Source organism: Melanotaenia boesemani, chromosome 2, assembly GCF_017639745.1.
Source record: "Melanotaenia boesemani isolate fMelBoe1 chromosome 2, fMelBoe1.pri, whole genome shotgun sequence".
Classification (NCBI taxonomy): Eukaryota; Metazoa; Chordata; class Actinopteri; order Atheriniformes; family Melanotaeniidae; genus Melanotaenia; species Melanotaenia boesemani.
In genome coordinates, this window is record NC_055683.1 from 27841112 (window position 1) to 27859743 (window position 18632).

At 41.2% G+C, this 18632-nt stretch overlaps 1 protein-coding gene across 2 annotated transcripts in view; it reads right to left on the reverse strand.

Annotated features, from left to right (window-relative positions):
- Nucleotides 1–2454: 2454 nt before the first annotated feature.
- adgrl1a (adhesion G protein-coupled receptor L1a) overlaps nucleotides 2455–18632 on the reverse strand; it is an 87857-nt gene continuing 71679 nt past the window's right edge. For both annotated transcript variants that reach the window (XM_042005056.1, XM_042005047.1), the window contains 17 exons: nucleotides 17789–17892; nucleotides 16725–16910; nucleotides 16466–16504; nucleotides 14682–14862; nucleotides 14390–14512; nucleotides 13296–13504; nucleotides 13038–13211; nucleotides 12297–12500; nucleotides 11512–11732; nucleotides 11135–11201; nucleotides 10868–10959; nucleotides 10618–10786; nucleotides 10180–10335; nucleotides 8916–9012; nucleotides 6228–6350; nucleotides 4887–4904; nucleotides 2455–4791 (listed from right to left, as the gene is read on the reverse strand). In XM_042005056.1, the coding sequence (XP_041860990.1) occupies nucleotides 3869–4791; nucleotides 4887–4904; nucleotides 6228–6350; nucleotides 8916–9012; nucleotides 10180–10335; nucleotides 10618–10786; nucleotides 10868–10959; nucleotides 11135–11201; nucleotides 11512–11732; nucleotides 12297–12500; nucleotides 13038–13211; nucleotides 13296–13504; nucleotides 14390–14512; nucleotides 14682–14862; nucleotides 16466–16504; nucleotides 16725–16910; nucleotides 17789–17892 (3086 nt within the window). In that variant the 3' untranslated portion in view covers nucleotides 2455–3868. The remainder of the gene's footprint in view (nucleotides 4792–4886; nucleotides 4905–6227; nucleotides 6351–8915; nucleotides 9013–10179; nucleotides 10336–10617; nucleotides 10787–10867; nucleotides 10960–11134; nucleotides 11202–11511; nucleotides 11733–12296; nucleotides 12501–13037; nucleotides 13212–13295; nucleotides 13505–14389; nucleotides 14513–14681; nucleotides 14863–16465; nucleotides 16505–16724; nucleotides 16911–17788; nucleotides 17893–18632) is intronic.

Below are 18632 nucleotides of genomic sequence, written 5' to 3' on the forward strand. Positions count from 1 at the left end.
AAACAATCTTCTACTTCTTGCCGAGTCATCCTCCTGGTATGACATATACAAAAAACATCTGTGTGGAAGGGTCAACTCCATGTGAACAGACTGCAGCCCTGCTAGAGCTGCTGTCTAATGATAAACTGACTCTCCTCCAAGACTAAGCTTCAGGGGTGAAACGGCACTGTGTCAAAGGGTGGACATTCTACCTTTCAAACAACCTTTTACATAACCACTGAAGCACGTGCATGTCCGGGTTACTACTGACATGAACAGGGAGTATTGTCAAACATTTGCAAACAGAAAACAAAAGAATAGAGGAGAGTGAGTTTACTGCAGTAAATTAGCACCTACAGAGTTATTATTGTAATCAGATGTTTGGAGGGCTTTGAATGGCGGCGCACTCCCATTGTGTGAGACTCTGTCCGACAGCGTGGGCCGCAGACCTTCTACAGTATAATCACTATCATTTACCACAGTGCAGCCCTCCTCTGTTTATTGAGATATTAATCTGGAATAAACAAAGCTTTTGACAAAACAAATTAACACGCTCAAAGAAGTGTTGCACTAATGGAGTCCATTGAGACTGATATTAAAATGTGGATGAGTTTAAGTGGAAGAGAAAATAAATGGAGCTGGGCGGTACAGGAAAAAAGAAAAGAAGGCCCAAGGTGACGCACATTCCACCTCTCATGGGGAGTATCTGTCTAAACAGTGTTTCTACCCTGGTGTGAGTTCCAGCTGGGCACTGGAGATCAGCGTCAGCATGTTATGTCAAATACAGTGAATGAAGGATGGAGTTAATGATGATGGTGATGAGAAGAATGAGGATAAAGATAATGATGGCCATCTTGTGTTTCCCATTAACACTTTCACCCTGGAGTAAATTGTTTTAACTTCAGTCCTGCATGCTAAAATACATTCAGCTGTCCTCAGTTGACTGGTGAGAGCTGCTTTTCACAGTTCCCCCACCAATGAGACTTAAGATCGTTGCTTTACTTGTCTAGAACTGTGGCAGACCGGAATACATGTGCATATTTGTCTTTTAATTTTTAAACGCAGACAGTTCCCAAGTTGAGTTAAAAATACAAGTCATGTACCATCAAACCAGTATTGCACATGCTCCCTCTATGGCTCAAGTGATGACTTCTGTCTGAGCCTCATTGTGCTCTGTGGCCCATACAATGTTATATAGGCAAGTGATTAGAATAACTAAAAGAAAATGTTGGCAAATCCTTATAATCTCTCTTTTTTTCTTTCTGTCTTTAACTCTCTCTTCCTTTCAGCCCCAGGAGAGATCGCTAAAAGCTGTCCTTAGGGTTGTCTAGTTGAACACTCAGGCCATGGCCAAATGTCACACTCCAATAGATGCAGCTATTTTCCACGCATGTTGTGTCCACATGTCCCATGCTTTTGCTTGCTGCAGGTTTAGGAGGATATAATTTTCAAAAGGGGGATGAAAATAAATTAAATTTTAAATAGTATAAACATACATAAACCCCCACCTGATAAACCATACCTGTAAATTAAGAATAAAAGAAGGCTTTTTTTCTAAAAGGTCAAACAGATTTCAGTTAAATATTAAAGGATCTTCATGAGCATCCCTCTTATGACAGCTCATTTTGCTTGCATAAAGTGGCATATTGAAAACACGTTCCTTCCGATCAATGAACCCTTGTCATTTTCATCGTGTAATGTTATCTCACGTCTCTCGAGGCACTCTTTATTTTTCTGTCCTCCTTGCACCTTAACATGGCGGTAAGAACAGCTTCCATTTGAGGTGGAAAAGTAATGGCAGCTTTCTGAGATGAGTATCCCTCCTCATGTGATCTGTATTCAAGTCACATCACCAAAAAAAAAAAAACAAAAAAACAAAACCTTTCAACGGTGTGTGCACACTCACACTCACAAATCAGACACAGCACACATAACCAGACCCACAGTTACATTCATACTGACATGCACACAAACACATGCACACAGGAAAATAATAAACTGTCACATTAGGCTCTGGAATAATGCTGAAACTATCTTTAAGAAAAAGCAAAATGCAATATTCTCTGATAGCAAAACAAACGTCATTATCATACATGCTGAAAACCCATGTTCTTAAAAGTATGTAATCTGGTTATATCTTCCAAATAATACAAGAGCAAACCAAGTCACTTCATAGATGCTGCTGATCACCCACAATGCTTTATCTTGCTTGTGAGGAATAGACTGATGATTGACATTTGACAACATCTATCTCGCTTGCCCCGCACCTTCAGCTCCCACTGCCTTTGAAAATCCAGCTCGAGGAATGTCAAAGGTCAAACATTAAGAACATGTTATGGATTTATACCACATAAAAATTGTGCAGTTTTCTTTTTCTTTAATTTTTCATTTGTATAGATAAAACCTCCTGCTCATCTTAATCTCTCTCTCTCTTTCTCTAAGTCTGCCTTTCTCTGTAAATTAGATCACTGAAGAATTTCATGGAACAACACAATACCTCATAAAAAAAAAGAGCAAGAGAGATCAAGCAGCGGGGGAGAGAGAGATAGTGTTTCATTCAGATCACAACTCCAAAACATTTTTTATTCCTTTCTTTACATAAGTTTGTTGTAGTACAAGAAGTCATTTTTCATATTATTTATTACCTTTTGTTGCTTTTGATCATCTGGTGTCTATTTACATAGTAGGAATAAAGTAGATTCATGTGTGGTTCCTATGTACACGGTTATACCAATTTGTTGGCCATTGTGTTTGTGACATTTACAGTCATGTTTGTCACAACAACACACAAAAATCAAGTCCAGTTCAACTGTCTAGGCTATAACAGCGAAGTACAAGAGGAGGGGGGGATGACACCAATCCACATTTGGAGCCCCAGGATGTAGCCCCAGTCAACAAATTGAATATTCTCTTCAAACAACAGCAAGGCAGTCATTAAACTTTTCAAATGCCTAAAGCAAAATAGCCACAGAGAACAGTGGCGAGTGTTGCTCAGTCTTATGGGTGCAGACTATCCTGCTCTGGACAGGTGGTGCAGCGCCTCCTCAGTCTCTGTCTCCACCTCTACTCCACTTCTGTACAGTCTTCAATTCACAGCAAGAGAAAATGAAGGCAACTACAATGAATCAGCTCCCACTGCCTGCTTGGAATAAAAGCTCTTGCTCTCTTTTACTCAGATGAAGTACTGTCTTCACTTTTGATGTTCAGAAATGAGCACTTCTGGATGAATTCAGAGTGTATGTGGGTGTGTGTGTGCGTGTGTGCGCCTTGCAAATGTCCTTGTTTCTGTTCTGGCTCAATAAAAGATATTTTGGCAACAATGAAGAGCTTTCTGTGAGACATTTTTTAGGTAATAATGGTGTACTGTACTCCCTGTCTCCTCAGCTAACTACACCTATCAAATAAAGACTTAAAAAAGACCAATAGATGGTAAGAAAGGGAAATGAGACAAAGTACAAAATAATATCCCGATCTCGGGAGGCAGGTATGAAGAGAAATCACATATAAAACTTTTAACAAAGTTTTAAAGTTTTGAAATATCTGAAGGTAATAGGGGTGGATTGGTACATTCAGAGTGCTGGACTTGGCCTTGGGGTACCAAAGGAACTGGTGATGACTGAGGTTAGACAGAGCTGATCAACACTCTGCAGAAAAAACACTCATCATTCATCTCCAGAGGACAGGGGAAGGTTGATGGTAAAGGCTGCTTCTGCAGAGTCAGCAACAACTCCCTAGAAGGTCAATCTGTTTGCTCATATGTTAGTTAAATAAAAGTCAAGAGAAAGAAAGGCAACCAAACAAGCAGAAAGTGGAGACACATGAGAATAGACGAGCTAATAGGAGGCTCTGGTCATCACAATAGTCCCCAGGTTCCTCCTTTAGGCTCCAGTCACAGGCTGGTGACCAGTTGCATCTGTCCATCTCCTTCATTGTGGGCAGGCTCCTGAGCCTGATGTCCCTCCCCACTAGGTCTCCGGGGTGGGGCTTGGTAGAAGGTCTGCATGGGGGCCCCGCGAGATCCCAGGGCGGGCCTCCCAGAACTGTAGTACAGCTCCTCAGGGGGCTGAGCTGAACGAGGCACCACCTCCAGGGGCTCAGGACTGCTGTCAGGGTAAGGCGAGTCTCGCAGGTTGGTGATGCTGGTGTACAGGGAGTCATGGGCAGGGGAGTCTGGTACCTTGTTGCCTCCCTGCCCACCAGCACTTTGACTGCTGTGGCCACTGTGGCCGAGGCTCTCTGTGAGGTCGGCCGTGTAGCTCTCTGACTCCTCTGGGTCGCTCTGGTAGAGGACTGACTGGGCACGCTGTAACAGCAGGGGCTCCTCCAGAGCTTTGTATAGCAGCTCCACATCCTGTGGTGTTCGCTGCCGTGCTTCTCTCAGAAACTCATCATCTTCATCCATGCTCACTGACGGTTCTGGCCTGGCCACAGCTGTCCCCCGGCCAACCCCACTGTTGGGATGTCCCCTGGCCAGACTGCCATATGCTCTGTCCTCTGCATCACCTGCACCTCCTCCGCTTCCCCCGACAACACCACCTCTTAGGTTGTTGTGCACAAGCTCAGAGATGATCATTTTCTCAAAGGCTGCAGCATCAGAGAGATTTCGTCGGATCCCTCCACCTCCCAGGGTTTCTGAACTGCGGGGATTGAACATAGGCGAAGGAGTGTCACCACCTCCACTACTTAGAAAGTCACAGCTGCCCCCACCACCACCTGATGGGCCACTGCGCATAGAGTAGCTGTTGTTGAAGTTGCCATTCAAGGGAAGAGTTTCCATTCCACATGGGTCACGGGGCTTAGACAGTGTACTCTCTGGACCCAAAACAGACAACACAGGTTTTTTGCATTATTTTCAAATGGTGAGATTTTAAATGTTGGAAAGAAAGTAAAATGTTAATTACACTAACTTGGGTCACGGAAGGTTCCTGCACATCCATGAGAAAGGCATGTTGAGAGAATGCATAATAGACAGTGTAAGCAATTGTACTGATGTGACAAGATATTTCAAAGCTATTGTTATTGTTAAAATATTCTTATACTTAACCTCCTTCTCTCCAATCTCTCTCAAATTTAACCAACTCTTGACATTCATTGTCATATTTACTCAGATTTATGCAGATTTAGTGCAGTTTGCATGATACCACATTCTTCCAAGATTCATAGAGCATCTATGTTCCAGATAAATATTCAAGATATTCTTTTACTACTGTCAGTTAAATCTGCATGAACCCACACAAATCCTTGTACAGTAGCATTAATATTTATTTTATCAATTCCCTTCTGTGCAACAAATATGTTGTGGGTTTGCTAGCAAATTATCACCACAGCAAAGGAAAAAAAACCACAGCTGCCTAGAAACTGAGAAGTGTGTTCATTTTTAATTTTTAATGTGTAGTTTGACTTTAATCAACGTTCTACTTTGGTGGTGGTGTGGGTAATTAGACATTCTAATGAAGTGCTCTCTCTATCCTCTACCACTCCCTTCTAAAAATGACTTGGCTGCCAGGCCCTTGGCCATCAAGCTTGACGTATTGTGCAGAGAGGCTTTAAAATATTTAACAGAAAGGCAGCCTTAAATTTCAGTCCTGTGAAACTAAGCCTGATACTCTGCGGGTGCAAACTCAGCCAGCAACCAGCCACATGCATAGACTTACAGCTCTCATTTAGCATTGTAAATATTAGGACTGCGGTGGAGATATTAACAAAATTTGTATAAATTAGCAGTTTTAGGCATCTAAAAACTGCAGAGTAGGAACACAATGATTATTTCAAAGAGCAAGCACCTGGGTAACCTGCATCCAGAAGGCCTGTCCCTTGCCACAGAGCTGTCTGATCTCTTTCTATAGCCATCGTAACTGAAGCCAACTATTTTTGCTCCCTGGGAACAGGAAAACCATCCTAAACATTTCTGGCAGCCACAGCTGTAGCTAAACTTCTAATCAATTTGTGGCTGTTCTCATGAAGATTGGAGATCTGACCAGATGGCTGGTTAGGCTGTAGGCACTGTTTGGCTCTGTTCTTCTCAGCCTAGTGAATCTGTCTGACAGCTACATAGTCAGGGAAGAATAACACACACACATACATGCACATGCTCAACGGCAGTGAGTGTGCAGATACCATGTCAAACTGCTGACAGAGTAACAGAGAGACGGACAGCAAGCTGGGCTCATATTGCACACACACACACACACACTCACACTTGTTGACAAGACTGTACACACAGACTGAGACGTTTATGAGGCGCTAACCGGTAGAGTTGAAGACACCAGGTGAGGGCGGGGTGAAGCTTTCAGCCAGCAGAGTGTTGTAAGGAGACGTACCAGTGCGAGTCTGTAACACTGGGTTCGTCAGAAGGTGATTGCCCATGGTTGCTGCAAGACACAAACATTCAAAAATGAACGTAATCATAAATGTAATCATGAATTTGACTTGAATTTATGCAAAGCAAGAACAGAAACAAAGCAAACAATAGGTGTTCTGAAATTCACACTCTAATAACATCTGGAATCATAAAAATATTTACTGTTTATTCAGATGGGGTTATTTTTTGTTGTGCCATTTCTTTATGGAGTAATGCATTTCACAGTGTTCCCCTCAGTGTTTACGTCTGCTGATTGTAACCTTTGAGCAAAAATACAATTGCAGGGGAAGGGTGCTGCTCAGAGCATTGCCATTCTTCTTCTATTTTTTTTTCTTTCTTTTCCTTTTCTTTTTTTCTTTTTTTTTTTTTGATCCTTTCGCTTCTGACAATGTAGTCAGATGGGGGAGAACAGTAATGCGTGCCATTATGCAGTCTAAAGGTGCAGTCATGGAAACACAGTTAATTTCACAGTGAAATGTGAATGCCACTACAAGACAAATATAATTCAAAGAAATGGCACACTGAGAATGTTGTATAATGCCCACGTATGGCTCCAGCCTGAGGCAACTCGAACAGAAATGCCATGAAATTAAAAATAGGACAGCATGACGGAGAGTCGTCCAAGGCAAAGTGCAACCTTCAGGTCCCCTGCCTGCTGTTTATCACACAGCAAGGGAGCAGAGAATTCTAAAAAAGTAAAATATGCACTCATACAAAGCTATTTATTTGTCATTTTCCCTCCTTTTACACTTCCTCTGTCCATCTTTCTGGCATGCCACACAAGTCCCTCTCCGTTCATTTTCTGGCGTGCTTTGCTGTGTCGACTCCACCACATTTTCTCAGCTCCTCATGCCAGATTTATTTTTCAAACACCACCAAATTAGTTGGGATTAGTTTCTGTGTGTACCTCATGGGAATATCTTGTAGAAAATTAAAGAAGCTAGCTGTAAGTCTAGAGGAAAAGTAGGGCAAGGGAAGTATGGGAGGCTCAGTGTATGTGTGTGTACCGTATGCCTTTTATTCTGGACAGATTACTATTGTCAGGAAGAGACTGCAGTTCATAAAGAAGTGAAGTGGGGAAATCAAAGAGATCTTAGATGGCAGTGATAACAACGCAGCATCTCTCCTCCAGACTCTGCCTTTTTAATTATTTCTCCGTGATAGCGCCTCACTCTATATCTATCTCCACGCTTGCTTTTGTCTTTCACTTTCTGCCAAACTTCTCTGAGTCGCACCGAATATAAAGGCTTTAAAGCACATTTGTTTGTCTTTGACAGCACAACATAAAGTGATGCACATAGTGCGTCTCCTCCAGGTCTGATGACTGCTGCATTGTAACGAAAAAGACCAGGAAACCGACCCACCTCACCTCACACAAATGCATACAGACATACATACACACCTCTCATCCATCCAACTCACTCACAGCACACCTCTTCTTCACCCCCTGCCTTACTCCTGTCTCTCTCCTCAATTAGAATAATTACCCCCTGTTCGCTCACACGCTAATCAGTTCATTAAAAACAAAATGGATGAAATTAGCATAGGGAGTGACGGCTGATTTAGCAACAGCCTCTGTGTCACGATCAACACCCCGCCAAACCCAATCTGGAACCTTAGCCAACCTTGATCATCTCGGTGTCTCTGATTGCTGACACCACCAGTTGCTGAGGCTGAGACAATCAGTGGCACATGCATTTTTCATGTCCTTATGTCCTTAAATCAGGAGCACTGCTTTTACAGATTTTTTTTTCTTCTCCAGTAATGGCACAAAACAGGTATGTGTGTGATATAGTTTTAAGGAGAATTGTGATTTCATTAGCTTTAGAGGAAAATCGATTTTAAAAAGGAAAAACAGAAGATGATGGAATATTGTGATGCTAATTGTTTGTCTGAATCTTTTTCAGTGTTTAATTGAAAAATGATCAGAAATCACAAGGGAAAGTGAATAAACAAAGCAGCTGAAAAATGACGTAAAAGAGAAAATTTCTATTGGAACTCGCTACAGAACTGTTTCTAATGGCAAAGAAAAGATAAAAATTAATTATACTCTAAATATAGCCAAGTGGCTTCACTGTCTCTTTTTTTCAGGCTGATCACTCGTAAATACACTTCATTACAAAAGAACCTCAGCAGAAGGTGTTATTTTACTTACAACTACACACATATTGGGGGAACATAGCAGCTGAGCTCCAGATAGTTTTGCTGCTGTTAAATGCTTTTAGAAACAAGCAGTTGTTACTATTCAGCAAATTAAAACTCATCATCCAGCCTTCAACCATATATTATTCAGTTTATATTTCAACTTCTGGGAACTTTTGTTTGCAGTTTGACCAAATTACAGCAAAGCAAACGGCATCATAAGTTAAACTTACTGTAACATATCAAGCAGATGACCACATATTGCATCATCCTTTCATACTGTAATGTGTGAACATTTCATGCAGAATAGCAAGATTTTGCCTTTTAAATGAACGTTTTCTTTAGTTGTTTAAATATTTAGAAGCGTGTTATGTTTTTGCAAACATGTAAATGTGAACTACTGAATTAGAGCAGCAATAGTCGGAGGTCTAACCTCGGTTGAGTGTCGGGGTGCTGTTGATGTCTCCTGCCATGAAGGAAGATTCTGTCTGCTTCCGAACCGTGTCATTCCACATCCTACGGATCCGACTCTGGAGGAAAGAGCAGAGTGCCGCGAGTAGCGGCAAACACAAAAATGTTAAATATAGAAACACGGCGGGTAGACTTTGTAACTCAGTGGGGCAGCTGTAATCAAAACTGTGGGACTTATTCTGGTGCTAATCCAGAAGAACAATAGACAAACAGGCCAGACAAAGAGACTGAAGCGTCGGCTAAAGAGACACACAACTTTTCCATGTTATCATTAGGCGTGTTAATAAGCTTGAGATGTGTAAGACATGATTGCAGTCGTCGATAGAATTGTTTTGCATTATTACATTGTGGGAAATCTTGTTTGTTGATTGTGAGGAATAATTAGTCATTTTTGTGTTGTGTGTGTGTACCACTGCATGTATGGCAGCATGTGCAGCGTTTACAGATGGTTTTATATGGGCCCTTCATCTATATATAGTGCATAGGCTTCTAAGATCTTCATAAAATAGTCATCTACACAGTGATACACAGACCTGCCAACACTGTGTGGAAACTTTAAAGTACAACATTCATAACAAATATGATCAGACCGGATATTCAGCATGATGATTAGATGAGCAGGTCATATGGGTAATCGTGATGTAACACACACAATGGTGTGCCATGGCACTAAGAATAAATTTATCACTGTTGCTTCATTTTCTGTACATATTACTTGACTGTGGGCTGAGAAGTCAGTTAAATAAGAAAGTTCAACCCCTCCGGAAAGTAATCAGTGAGTCATCTGTATTGATTTGTAATCAAACCCCCGCATGTACAGTCATTTTGTACTTCAGAATCGTACATAAAAAACCTTTTAAACAGAGAGAAACTACAGTAGCTGAAGAGTGATAACCTGATACCTATATTTTAAAGCAATTTCGCTTTGTTTTGACATCCCTTTTGACAGCGATCTAAAAAAGTCACATACTATCAACGGAGTCATTTCTCTTGAAAAGAAAAAAAAAGTCATTTGATTCAGAAAATTGATTTTTCATTTCATTCCACTGAAACAAGCTGGTAAGTACAAGTAAAATCATCTTGCCGCACAGGCAGATTTACTTCTCATTTATTATAAGAAAAACAGAATTTCAAACTCAGTAGTGGTCTTGTTGATGCTAAAGACATCTGCCAGTGTGTTTTGTGTGTGTGCTAGTCTTCTATGTGTAAGCCTGTCCTGAACACACCTGTCTGTGGGCCGCTGCATGGCGAGCTTGGCTGCCGCTGTAGTAGCGATTGTTGGCACGAAGGCCTGAGTTCTTCAGGGCACCATGGGAGCTGCTGGTGGAAGTGCGGCTGCAGCAGTAGGAGTGACGCAGGCATTTACTGTACTCCTTATGGACCTGTAAAAAAAAAAAAAAAAACAGAAAAAGACACCGACAGAGCGGGTAGCTTTTAAGAGTCACTCATAAACACAAACACTTGGTTTCAATTGACTGAACTGATTGTGAGGCAACAGAGCTTTTTATGGCATACCCAAAGCAAAATGTACACAATGCATTCACTCTAACCATGTATACTGAATGTCAGTTAGACTTGAATGTTCATTTATTCCTTTATCTACTCAACATTTGACTGCTCATAACAAGGAAGCATATCTTCAAAAACCAGCCTTGTATTGTTACCTTCTTCTGCAGGGCACAGTGGAAGATGAAGATGAACATGCCCTGGACGGCATTGAAGGTGGTGAACAGATAGGCCATGATTACCGTATTCTCATTAATAAAGAGGAGACCAAAAGCCCACGTTAGCCCAAGGAGGAACAGCAGTGCGATTGCCCCTAGAGCCCACGACCTGATGAGAGTAGAAACAATAGATTTTTCAAGAAGTAACATATATTATGCCGGAGTATTTTATCCAAACATTTGAACTCACTTTATGTTATCCAGGCGACTAGAGTCAGGCTTGAGTGCTGAAGAGTTTCGGATCATCTTGTGTAGAGTAATCGTGAGGAAAATTAGATTAAGCTGAGGACAGAAAACAAGAGGAAGTCAAGAAAAGTAGATTGACTTTGTATTTGTGTATTAGTAACGTAAAAAAAAAAAAAACAACAAAACACCATATTGCTAAAAAACTTTTGATGTGAGTGAGTGATATCAAAATTAGGAGGGGAATAATAGTGCTTGACAGCATAGCTAATACCATAATAACAAATGAAACGGGTCCAATGAAGCTCCAGATGAAGTAGTTATCCACTCGCAGCCAGCATCTGGAGTGGCACAGAGGAGAGGAGAGCGTTATATGCAACTAAGCCCATGAACAAACATACACTCACACACACTGAGCCTTACACACTCACACACACGCACAAGCAGGCATGCGCACACTACTTCCTCGTCTCAGCGGATTATCTTATGAAGGCTAATCATCAGGCTTCGGCTAAGTGTGTTCAGAAAACCCAGTCTGTGGGGAGGCACAAGAGCCATTCACACAGCACTGCATATTACATTTCCAGCTGGGGGAATAACATAATCCTACTTCTCAATCTGCAGGTGCAAAAGGCCTGTCTTCACACGTACGCTTTCTTGGTCCCATAGCTCCTGTAGTCTATGGCTGCGGAGATGCCCACCACCAGTGCGGGGAAGCAGTAGCCGCACAGATAGTAGTATTTTTTGCGTGAGTATTCGCTCTCAAAGACCTCCACGAGCATGAGATAGAGCTGCACACCCTCCAGACACATCCAGGAGAAGGCAGCCAAGAAGAAGAAATGCAGAAGGCCAGCAAAGATGGGACAGGCAATCTGAGGGAAGCAGCCAGGGAGAGAGCAGAGAGAGGAGAACAGGAGGAATGAAAATATTAAGATGAAGAAAGAGAAACAGTTAAGATTCAGGCATATAACCAAGCGAAAATCAGGAGAGGACAGAACAGAGTAACTATCACGTAGTGTTACTGAACATTAACAGGAAAAAAATGAAATAAAGCTGCCCCCTGGGTGACTGGTTCTCTGAACATTATTGAGTGATAATTCATTACTCTGTGTGGTAAATGTTTTAAGAGGAACTTAATGACACTGCCTCAATTTTCAGTGTCACAGTTATTCAATAAAAAGTTTCAAAATCTGATAATGTTTTGCTGTAAATGTCACTTTCAAGTTAGAATAAATAAAAGGCATCCTGACCTTGTGACTTACTTTTAATTGAGGGTTTTAAAGGACGATGTATAATGAAAACGTTAGGTTTCTTTCACTTTGCAAAAGGGCTGTAATTTTTTTTTAATTCCAAGAAGACAAGCAAAACTCAGTTCATGAGTGAAAACTTTAAAATGTTAGCAAGTAGAATGGAAATTTGTGTGGCTATAAACTCACATGGTATTCCGTCTTATCGATGCCGATGAGGAAGAGCAGTTCAGCAATGAAGAGGTTGATACAGAGGTTCTTGTGGATTGTATTGCGATCAGTCTGCAGGCCTCGCAGGAAGCAGAAAGTGGAGATGCAGATGGCTAAACACACCAGGGAGATGACGATGCCCACCCAGGTGATCACAAACAGGATCAGTTCGTGCATCCGGCCCTGGTATTTATGTTTGAGAAGCAATGAGTTAAAAAAATGGCAGGGGGAAGAGAGAGCGAGAGAGAGAAGAAATATAATAAGAAGAACAGAACATAGTGGAAGAAGAATAGTGGGATGGGAGATGAGCAGCAGAAACAAAAGGTGGATGGATGGAACAGGGGGGAGGGGACAGAAAGAGCCAAATTGCCTTATTTAATATTTGTAAATATATGCAAGGAGCTAAAGTGTGAAGACAAGAGACAAGACGTCCTGAAAAAAAAACAAAAAAAAAAACATGACATTTAAATTCATGTGAATGTCAGCTAGAAGTACTGGGACATAAATTTGTAAGTCGGTGCCTCCCTGAAAGGAGTGAAAGGAGGAAAAGAGAAAATTCAAAACAAAGAGCTTGTCAGCCTTGAGAGGGAACATAATTGTGCGTGTGTGTGAGGGTGTGTGACTATGAGTGAGTGAACGCTAATACACACACCAATGAATGTCTGCATAAATTACCCGGCTTCCATTTTAAACGTGTCTGCCACACCCTTGTTTACTTACATTGGGCTCATGGTGAGCCATGAGCACGGCAAAGTTGGTGAGATGGCTGCAGGAGCAGGTGGTGTGTGTGTTGTTGGTATCCAGAAGCCTGCAGCCCTGCGACGACCACTGGCCTGTCATGGAGCGCTCAGAGTAGTTCCAGAAGGAACAGTTTGGAGTGTAGTAATCTTCCATCTGCCAGAAAAAAAAGACAGTGGTTATGAGGGAAAATAGAAACTGATGTTTAAGAGTTTGAACTTTTAATTTGACTTAAACTACCTGTAGATGCTTCAGTGTGAAAACCACTGGCTGAGTAAGAAACACTCTGCTGGACTCTTTGTTGATGGAGGCAGCAATTACGTGGGAGTTGACTGTAAGTTGCTTCTTTTCATGGTTCGGCCCCTCCATTTCCATCTTCACTGTGGCGTTCTCAGTGGACAGGAAGGATCCCAAATTTTTATACAGAATGAACACCACCTTTACTTGTCCTGCACAGAGAAAAAAAATGCGAAAAAATGATGAGAAATAATGGCAGGGCTAGAAAATTACAAATACACCAAGTGAAAAAGGCAGATGTTACATTAAAAGGGAACTAGAGATAAGATGACAAAGGGGGAGGGGACTGAGAGAAGAGGAAAAAAAATACAGAAATGAGGGCATGATATGGTAACAGCAGCAGCAGGGATAGAGAGCATAGAGTGACAGGGTGAGTGAAAGGGAGACAGAGAGAGAGACTTAGTGAAGGTTAGAATGATGGTAAGGACCGTTTCATTTTGACTGGTGGAAGAGAGCGAGATTTAATGTGGAAGGCAATGGAACATTCATCCCTCAAGCATTCACAGATCTCTTATTATTCCATATGAATATTTCATGTGCGTTTGTTTCAATCATTCTAATCTCGTTCCCACTGCAGAGCCGAGAAGAGGCAGAAAACAGAAGAGGGTAGGGAAGAGGGACCGTGGGAGGAGGAAGGGAGCGAGGGAGGATGACAGAGTGGGAGGAGGGGGGCTAGAAACAAGGGAGATGGCAGAGGGGGATAAGATGGTGGAAAGTCTGAGCGAGGGAATGGGGAAAAGAGAAGAGAGGGAGTGCTGAGATTGCTCTGTCAGACTGGGGCCGATTGTAATCTACACGCCTCCCCAGCTATTCTATTAAGGCTGCTGTTAAGAAACCATCAAGAAAAGAAATTGTCTCAGCGCTTTTGTTAATCTGATTAGCCTATTATTATGAACCAATAACTTAGTCAACTGCATACAGATTGTTTTAAGCTTGCATGAAAATGCAAATGGAAACATGAGGGAAGGAGTGTCACACAACAGAACAATTTTTCAGTCCTAATGGTGACAGCGTTGAGGGGGGAAAGGGTTACTGACCGTTGCGACTGTACTGTTTGATCGTGGAGGCTGAAAGCTGGATGGTGCTGTCACTGGCGTAATTTTGAGGGAATGACAAGTCCTGCAGCTCCATCTCTGTGTTGACAACGTGCACCTCGAGATCTGTTGGTGGAAACACAGTATGCAGATTTCTTTTAAAACCTTTGTGCTGTTAACGGTGCAAAAACACCCAAGGGAAAATTAGAGTCGCAATCAAAATGCACAGTTTCCCTCACAGTGGTCTGAACTGAAGTTCATCCATAATTAAAAACCTTTAATGCTGTTTTCTTACCAACACTGGGGGCTCGGTCAGAGAAGCGATTCCCGTACATATTATTGGCCAGCAGGAATGCTCCTTTTTCCAGGACGTCCAGTAGCATGGTGGCAGTGTGAGCCTGCTCTGTGCTGTTCATGTCTTGCCACGATTCTAAAGATTCAGGACGGAGTAAATTGTCCACTGTTTGCACCACCGCCTGCAAAAAGCAGAGGGAAAAGAAATAATAATAGTTGGGAATAATAACGAGACTTAACTATAAGGTATATAAAGTTCTTAATATGAGATAAACTATCAACTGAGGGACCTATGTAGTTAGCAGATAGCTCCAAAGTAGTTATGATGTGAACGTTTAATAAACACATAACTATAAAGTACTGATGCACGATGATGATTCCTGCAACATACATTAACGTGGTTAATAATAGGAACGTGATAATCAATCCTTTTTGGGTTTGTGTCATTTAACAGCCACTTCTGAGTCAGCTTAATTCTGGATGACTAATTATTAGACTCTGGTTCATTAACACTATTCCAAACAGTCTGCTCTTAGTTTGCAGGAAGTGCTGTTAGCTAGTAATTAACCATCATTAATTATCAGTTTGTTCCTGATTTGTGCTTCACTGTCTTGGTAATGATTTATTTTGTGTACTGCATCGTAGTGCAAACATGTTCCATGAGCCCTTCAACATACAAAGTCGACTTTAGTTATAATTTCCTAGAAACTTGCCAACATCCTGCTCTACATTTATTATTATTCTATGCCAGACATATTACCTTTCTATTTCACACTTACAATTCATTTAATGGCAATTTCTGATGGTTGTATCAGCTATCCAATTTATTGGAGTAGCCTGCTTGATGAATCATGTAATTCTCTTGTTCAGGCCTCTCAAAATGAAGGATTGACTGCTGTGTGGAATAAAGACCATTGCTGTTAAGAAAATGAATTGAGCATCAGAATGTGCTCTGTGTGCTACAGAAAAAAAAGGCTGAGGGTGTTTGTACTTCATCCTTGGATCAGTGGTTATTATACTAAGCTACCTTGCAGCAAGTACAAGGTAGCTTACTAAGTGACACAAAATAATGGCTCAGTGACATTCTATGCAGCAGGCTTTGCATTCATCTTGCACCAACTGAGATCATGAGATATAGGGTCATATTACAGTATGATGCAGGGAGGTCAAGACACATAAAAGACTGTGCTGCAGAGTGCCGCATTTCATCATTACAAAGACGCATACACAGAGCCTTTTCTTGATATTAGATTAGAGCTTTCTCAGAGGCACATATATTGCACAAATATTGAAGAACTGAGGGGTGTCATAACCCAAACTGTTGCTTTTCATACTGTAGTTAAATTAGATTTTCTCTGAACAACAGATATTGTAACTTATTGTGCAACACAATGAGGCCAAGGCCAATATTATACATTTGCTGTAAGGTCTATCACACAGCAACAAAGCCAAGATTATGTTGCAGACCGATGACTTCTTCATCTGCCTGTCTTTCAAACGAAGTTTGCACAGCAAGAGCAACAGAAAACCTATAAATCAGCTTTCACTGATGTGGGAAATTTTTGAACATTCAGATACTCTATAGGATGTGCTATGAATAATTCCAAATATTTTACAAACTGTCCTTCAACATAAGCCTGAAATTCTATAAGGCAAAATAAATTATTAAACACTTAAAGGAGTCTCATCCACAAACCTATTCAAAGAATTTATCTGCCCTCAGTTATTTTAAGTCACAGAACAGTTTCACCATGTAAAGCTAGCAGACAAAAGAAAAACAGCTACCTGGATAAATGCTCGGCAGGTCCGTTCACGTTTCTGGAACTAGGAAGGAGAAAAAATAAATAAATAAATAATTAAAAAACAAAAACAAATCAAAAGATTGAATTAAACAACTAAACAAATAAACTGGAGACTGAAAACTCCGGTCCATGCATGGGAAATAGGGGGGAAATTCACATTAATTTCTGATGCTTGATTTAAAAATACAATGAATGTGTGTGTGCGTGGGTGGGTGAAAATGTGTGTTTACACTTTCTTGTACCTTATTGTAGTTTCGTCCTGCTGACTCTCTATTTCCAGGCCTGAAGGCCTGAAGTTGAGCATCCAGAATATCCAGCAGCTGCTCAATCAGCCGAACAGAAGAGCTAACATCTCCAGCTTGGATCCGACCCCGTGTATGGTTCACCAACTCACCCGCTATGTTGGCAGCATTCTCCCCACTCTTTATCTACACATGAACACACATAAATGCACACTCTCACCTGCATTCCATGACAAGGCACCAAAAATGTTGCAGTAAAAAAAAAAAAAAACTACAAATGAAAAAAACAAAACAAAACAAACAAAAAAAAAACCCTCAGCTTTCATTTTGTTTTTAGATTTTTTAGAATTCTTCTTTATAATTAATCCCTTTTGCATCATTATAAACAGACATGGACCTCGTAAGACACATCATTAAGTTTTTATTATCCCTTGCTCTGTTTCACTTGCAAATTGCAACCTTAGCAAACACACTGCAATTGATTTTTGCCAAAAGGAGACTGTATAATGGATTCTTCCAATGATGCTTCTATTCAGTGATGCTACTTATCCTTCCAAGCACATACACAACAAAAAAGTATCTAAGAAATCTTAATGTGCATGGCTAAATAATCAAGAACTACCTCAACTGTAATTCAGCTGTTTGGATGAGAATGTATAACACAGTGTAAAAAAACCTTTAAGCTCAAATCTGTTTGCACCGTACAGACCATTATGTGTAGCTACTGCACAGATATGATATATTTGAACAGACTTCAGTCCAAGTAATACAAAATTAAAATGTAATAGCTGAGCTCTGTGAGAGCTGTGAGACCACAGACCTGATTTTTAGGAATAATTTAGCCTAGCTGTAATCTAAGTATATTAGTGAAAAATAGAGTTAATTAAACATCAAGAGCAGATGCCTTGTAATAAAGGGTCAGTTGAAATTAGTCTGTATTTTAATCAGGATAGCCTTAGAGATATGTTAATGTCTTAGTGGAGGTGGACAGGGAGGCTGTCTAGGGCAGTGGGCTAGAGGAAAGGGTTGGGCTCATGGTCACAGGGTACGACTTCAGGTCTCACCTTCTGGGCCACCTGGTTGACCCATGGGGAGGTGCAGTTACTCAGGTCAGGACCCCGTGGATTCCACATGACCTGAGCCGCCAGGCACTGGAATGAAGCAATGCCTGGAGAAAAGCAGAGGAAGAGGAAACAGGGTGAGGGCATTAGAGATAATAAGTATTAGGGGTCTGCAATTAAAAGGGGAAGTGTGAAGGAGAAGGATGAATATAAAATGTCTGATAGTTTAAACCAAGAAAAAATTTATAAAAAGAATTTTAAAAATGCAATACTACACTTGTTTGAAAATTAGAAGGAAGGGAGTGGAGGGAAGAAGAGTAAAAGCCTAAGTCTAAATGAGCTGGAAATGAAAAAGGTTAAATAAATGTTGGGCAGTGAGGGAGGAGAGATGGAGAACACGCTATATGCTGACATTCCACATAGCATTTTATTCTCTGGACACAGGTACATCCAGGCATCAGGTATGATCCCTCACCTTCAAAAAAACACCTGAAGGGAAGCACCTTCCAGTGAACCTCATATCTAGTTGGGTTTCTGTGTTCACTTATGAGGGTTCAGAAAAAGGACACCATGCAGGGATAAAACCAGAGAGGGCTCTATCTGCAGTTGCTAACACAAATACTCAACATCAAGTCACAAAGACAGTGCAGAGAAAAGAGGATGAAGACCTCAGAGGACTGAGAGGGAAGAAGATCGGAAGAGGAGAGATGACAGAGACAATGCAGCAACACAAGTCATAGTAGGAACACAGATGTGACGCTACGTTTCATTCCTTTTTTCATGCTCTCCCACTGATTTTTCCCTTCTCTTTTCCACTTTTCTTTATACTCTCCTTCATCGACCACAG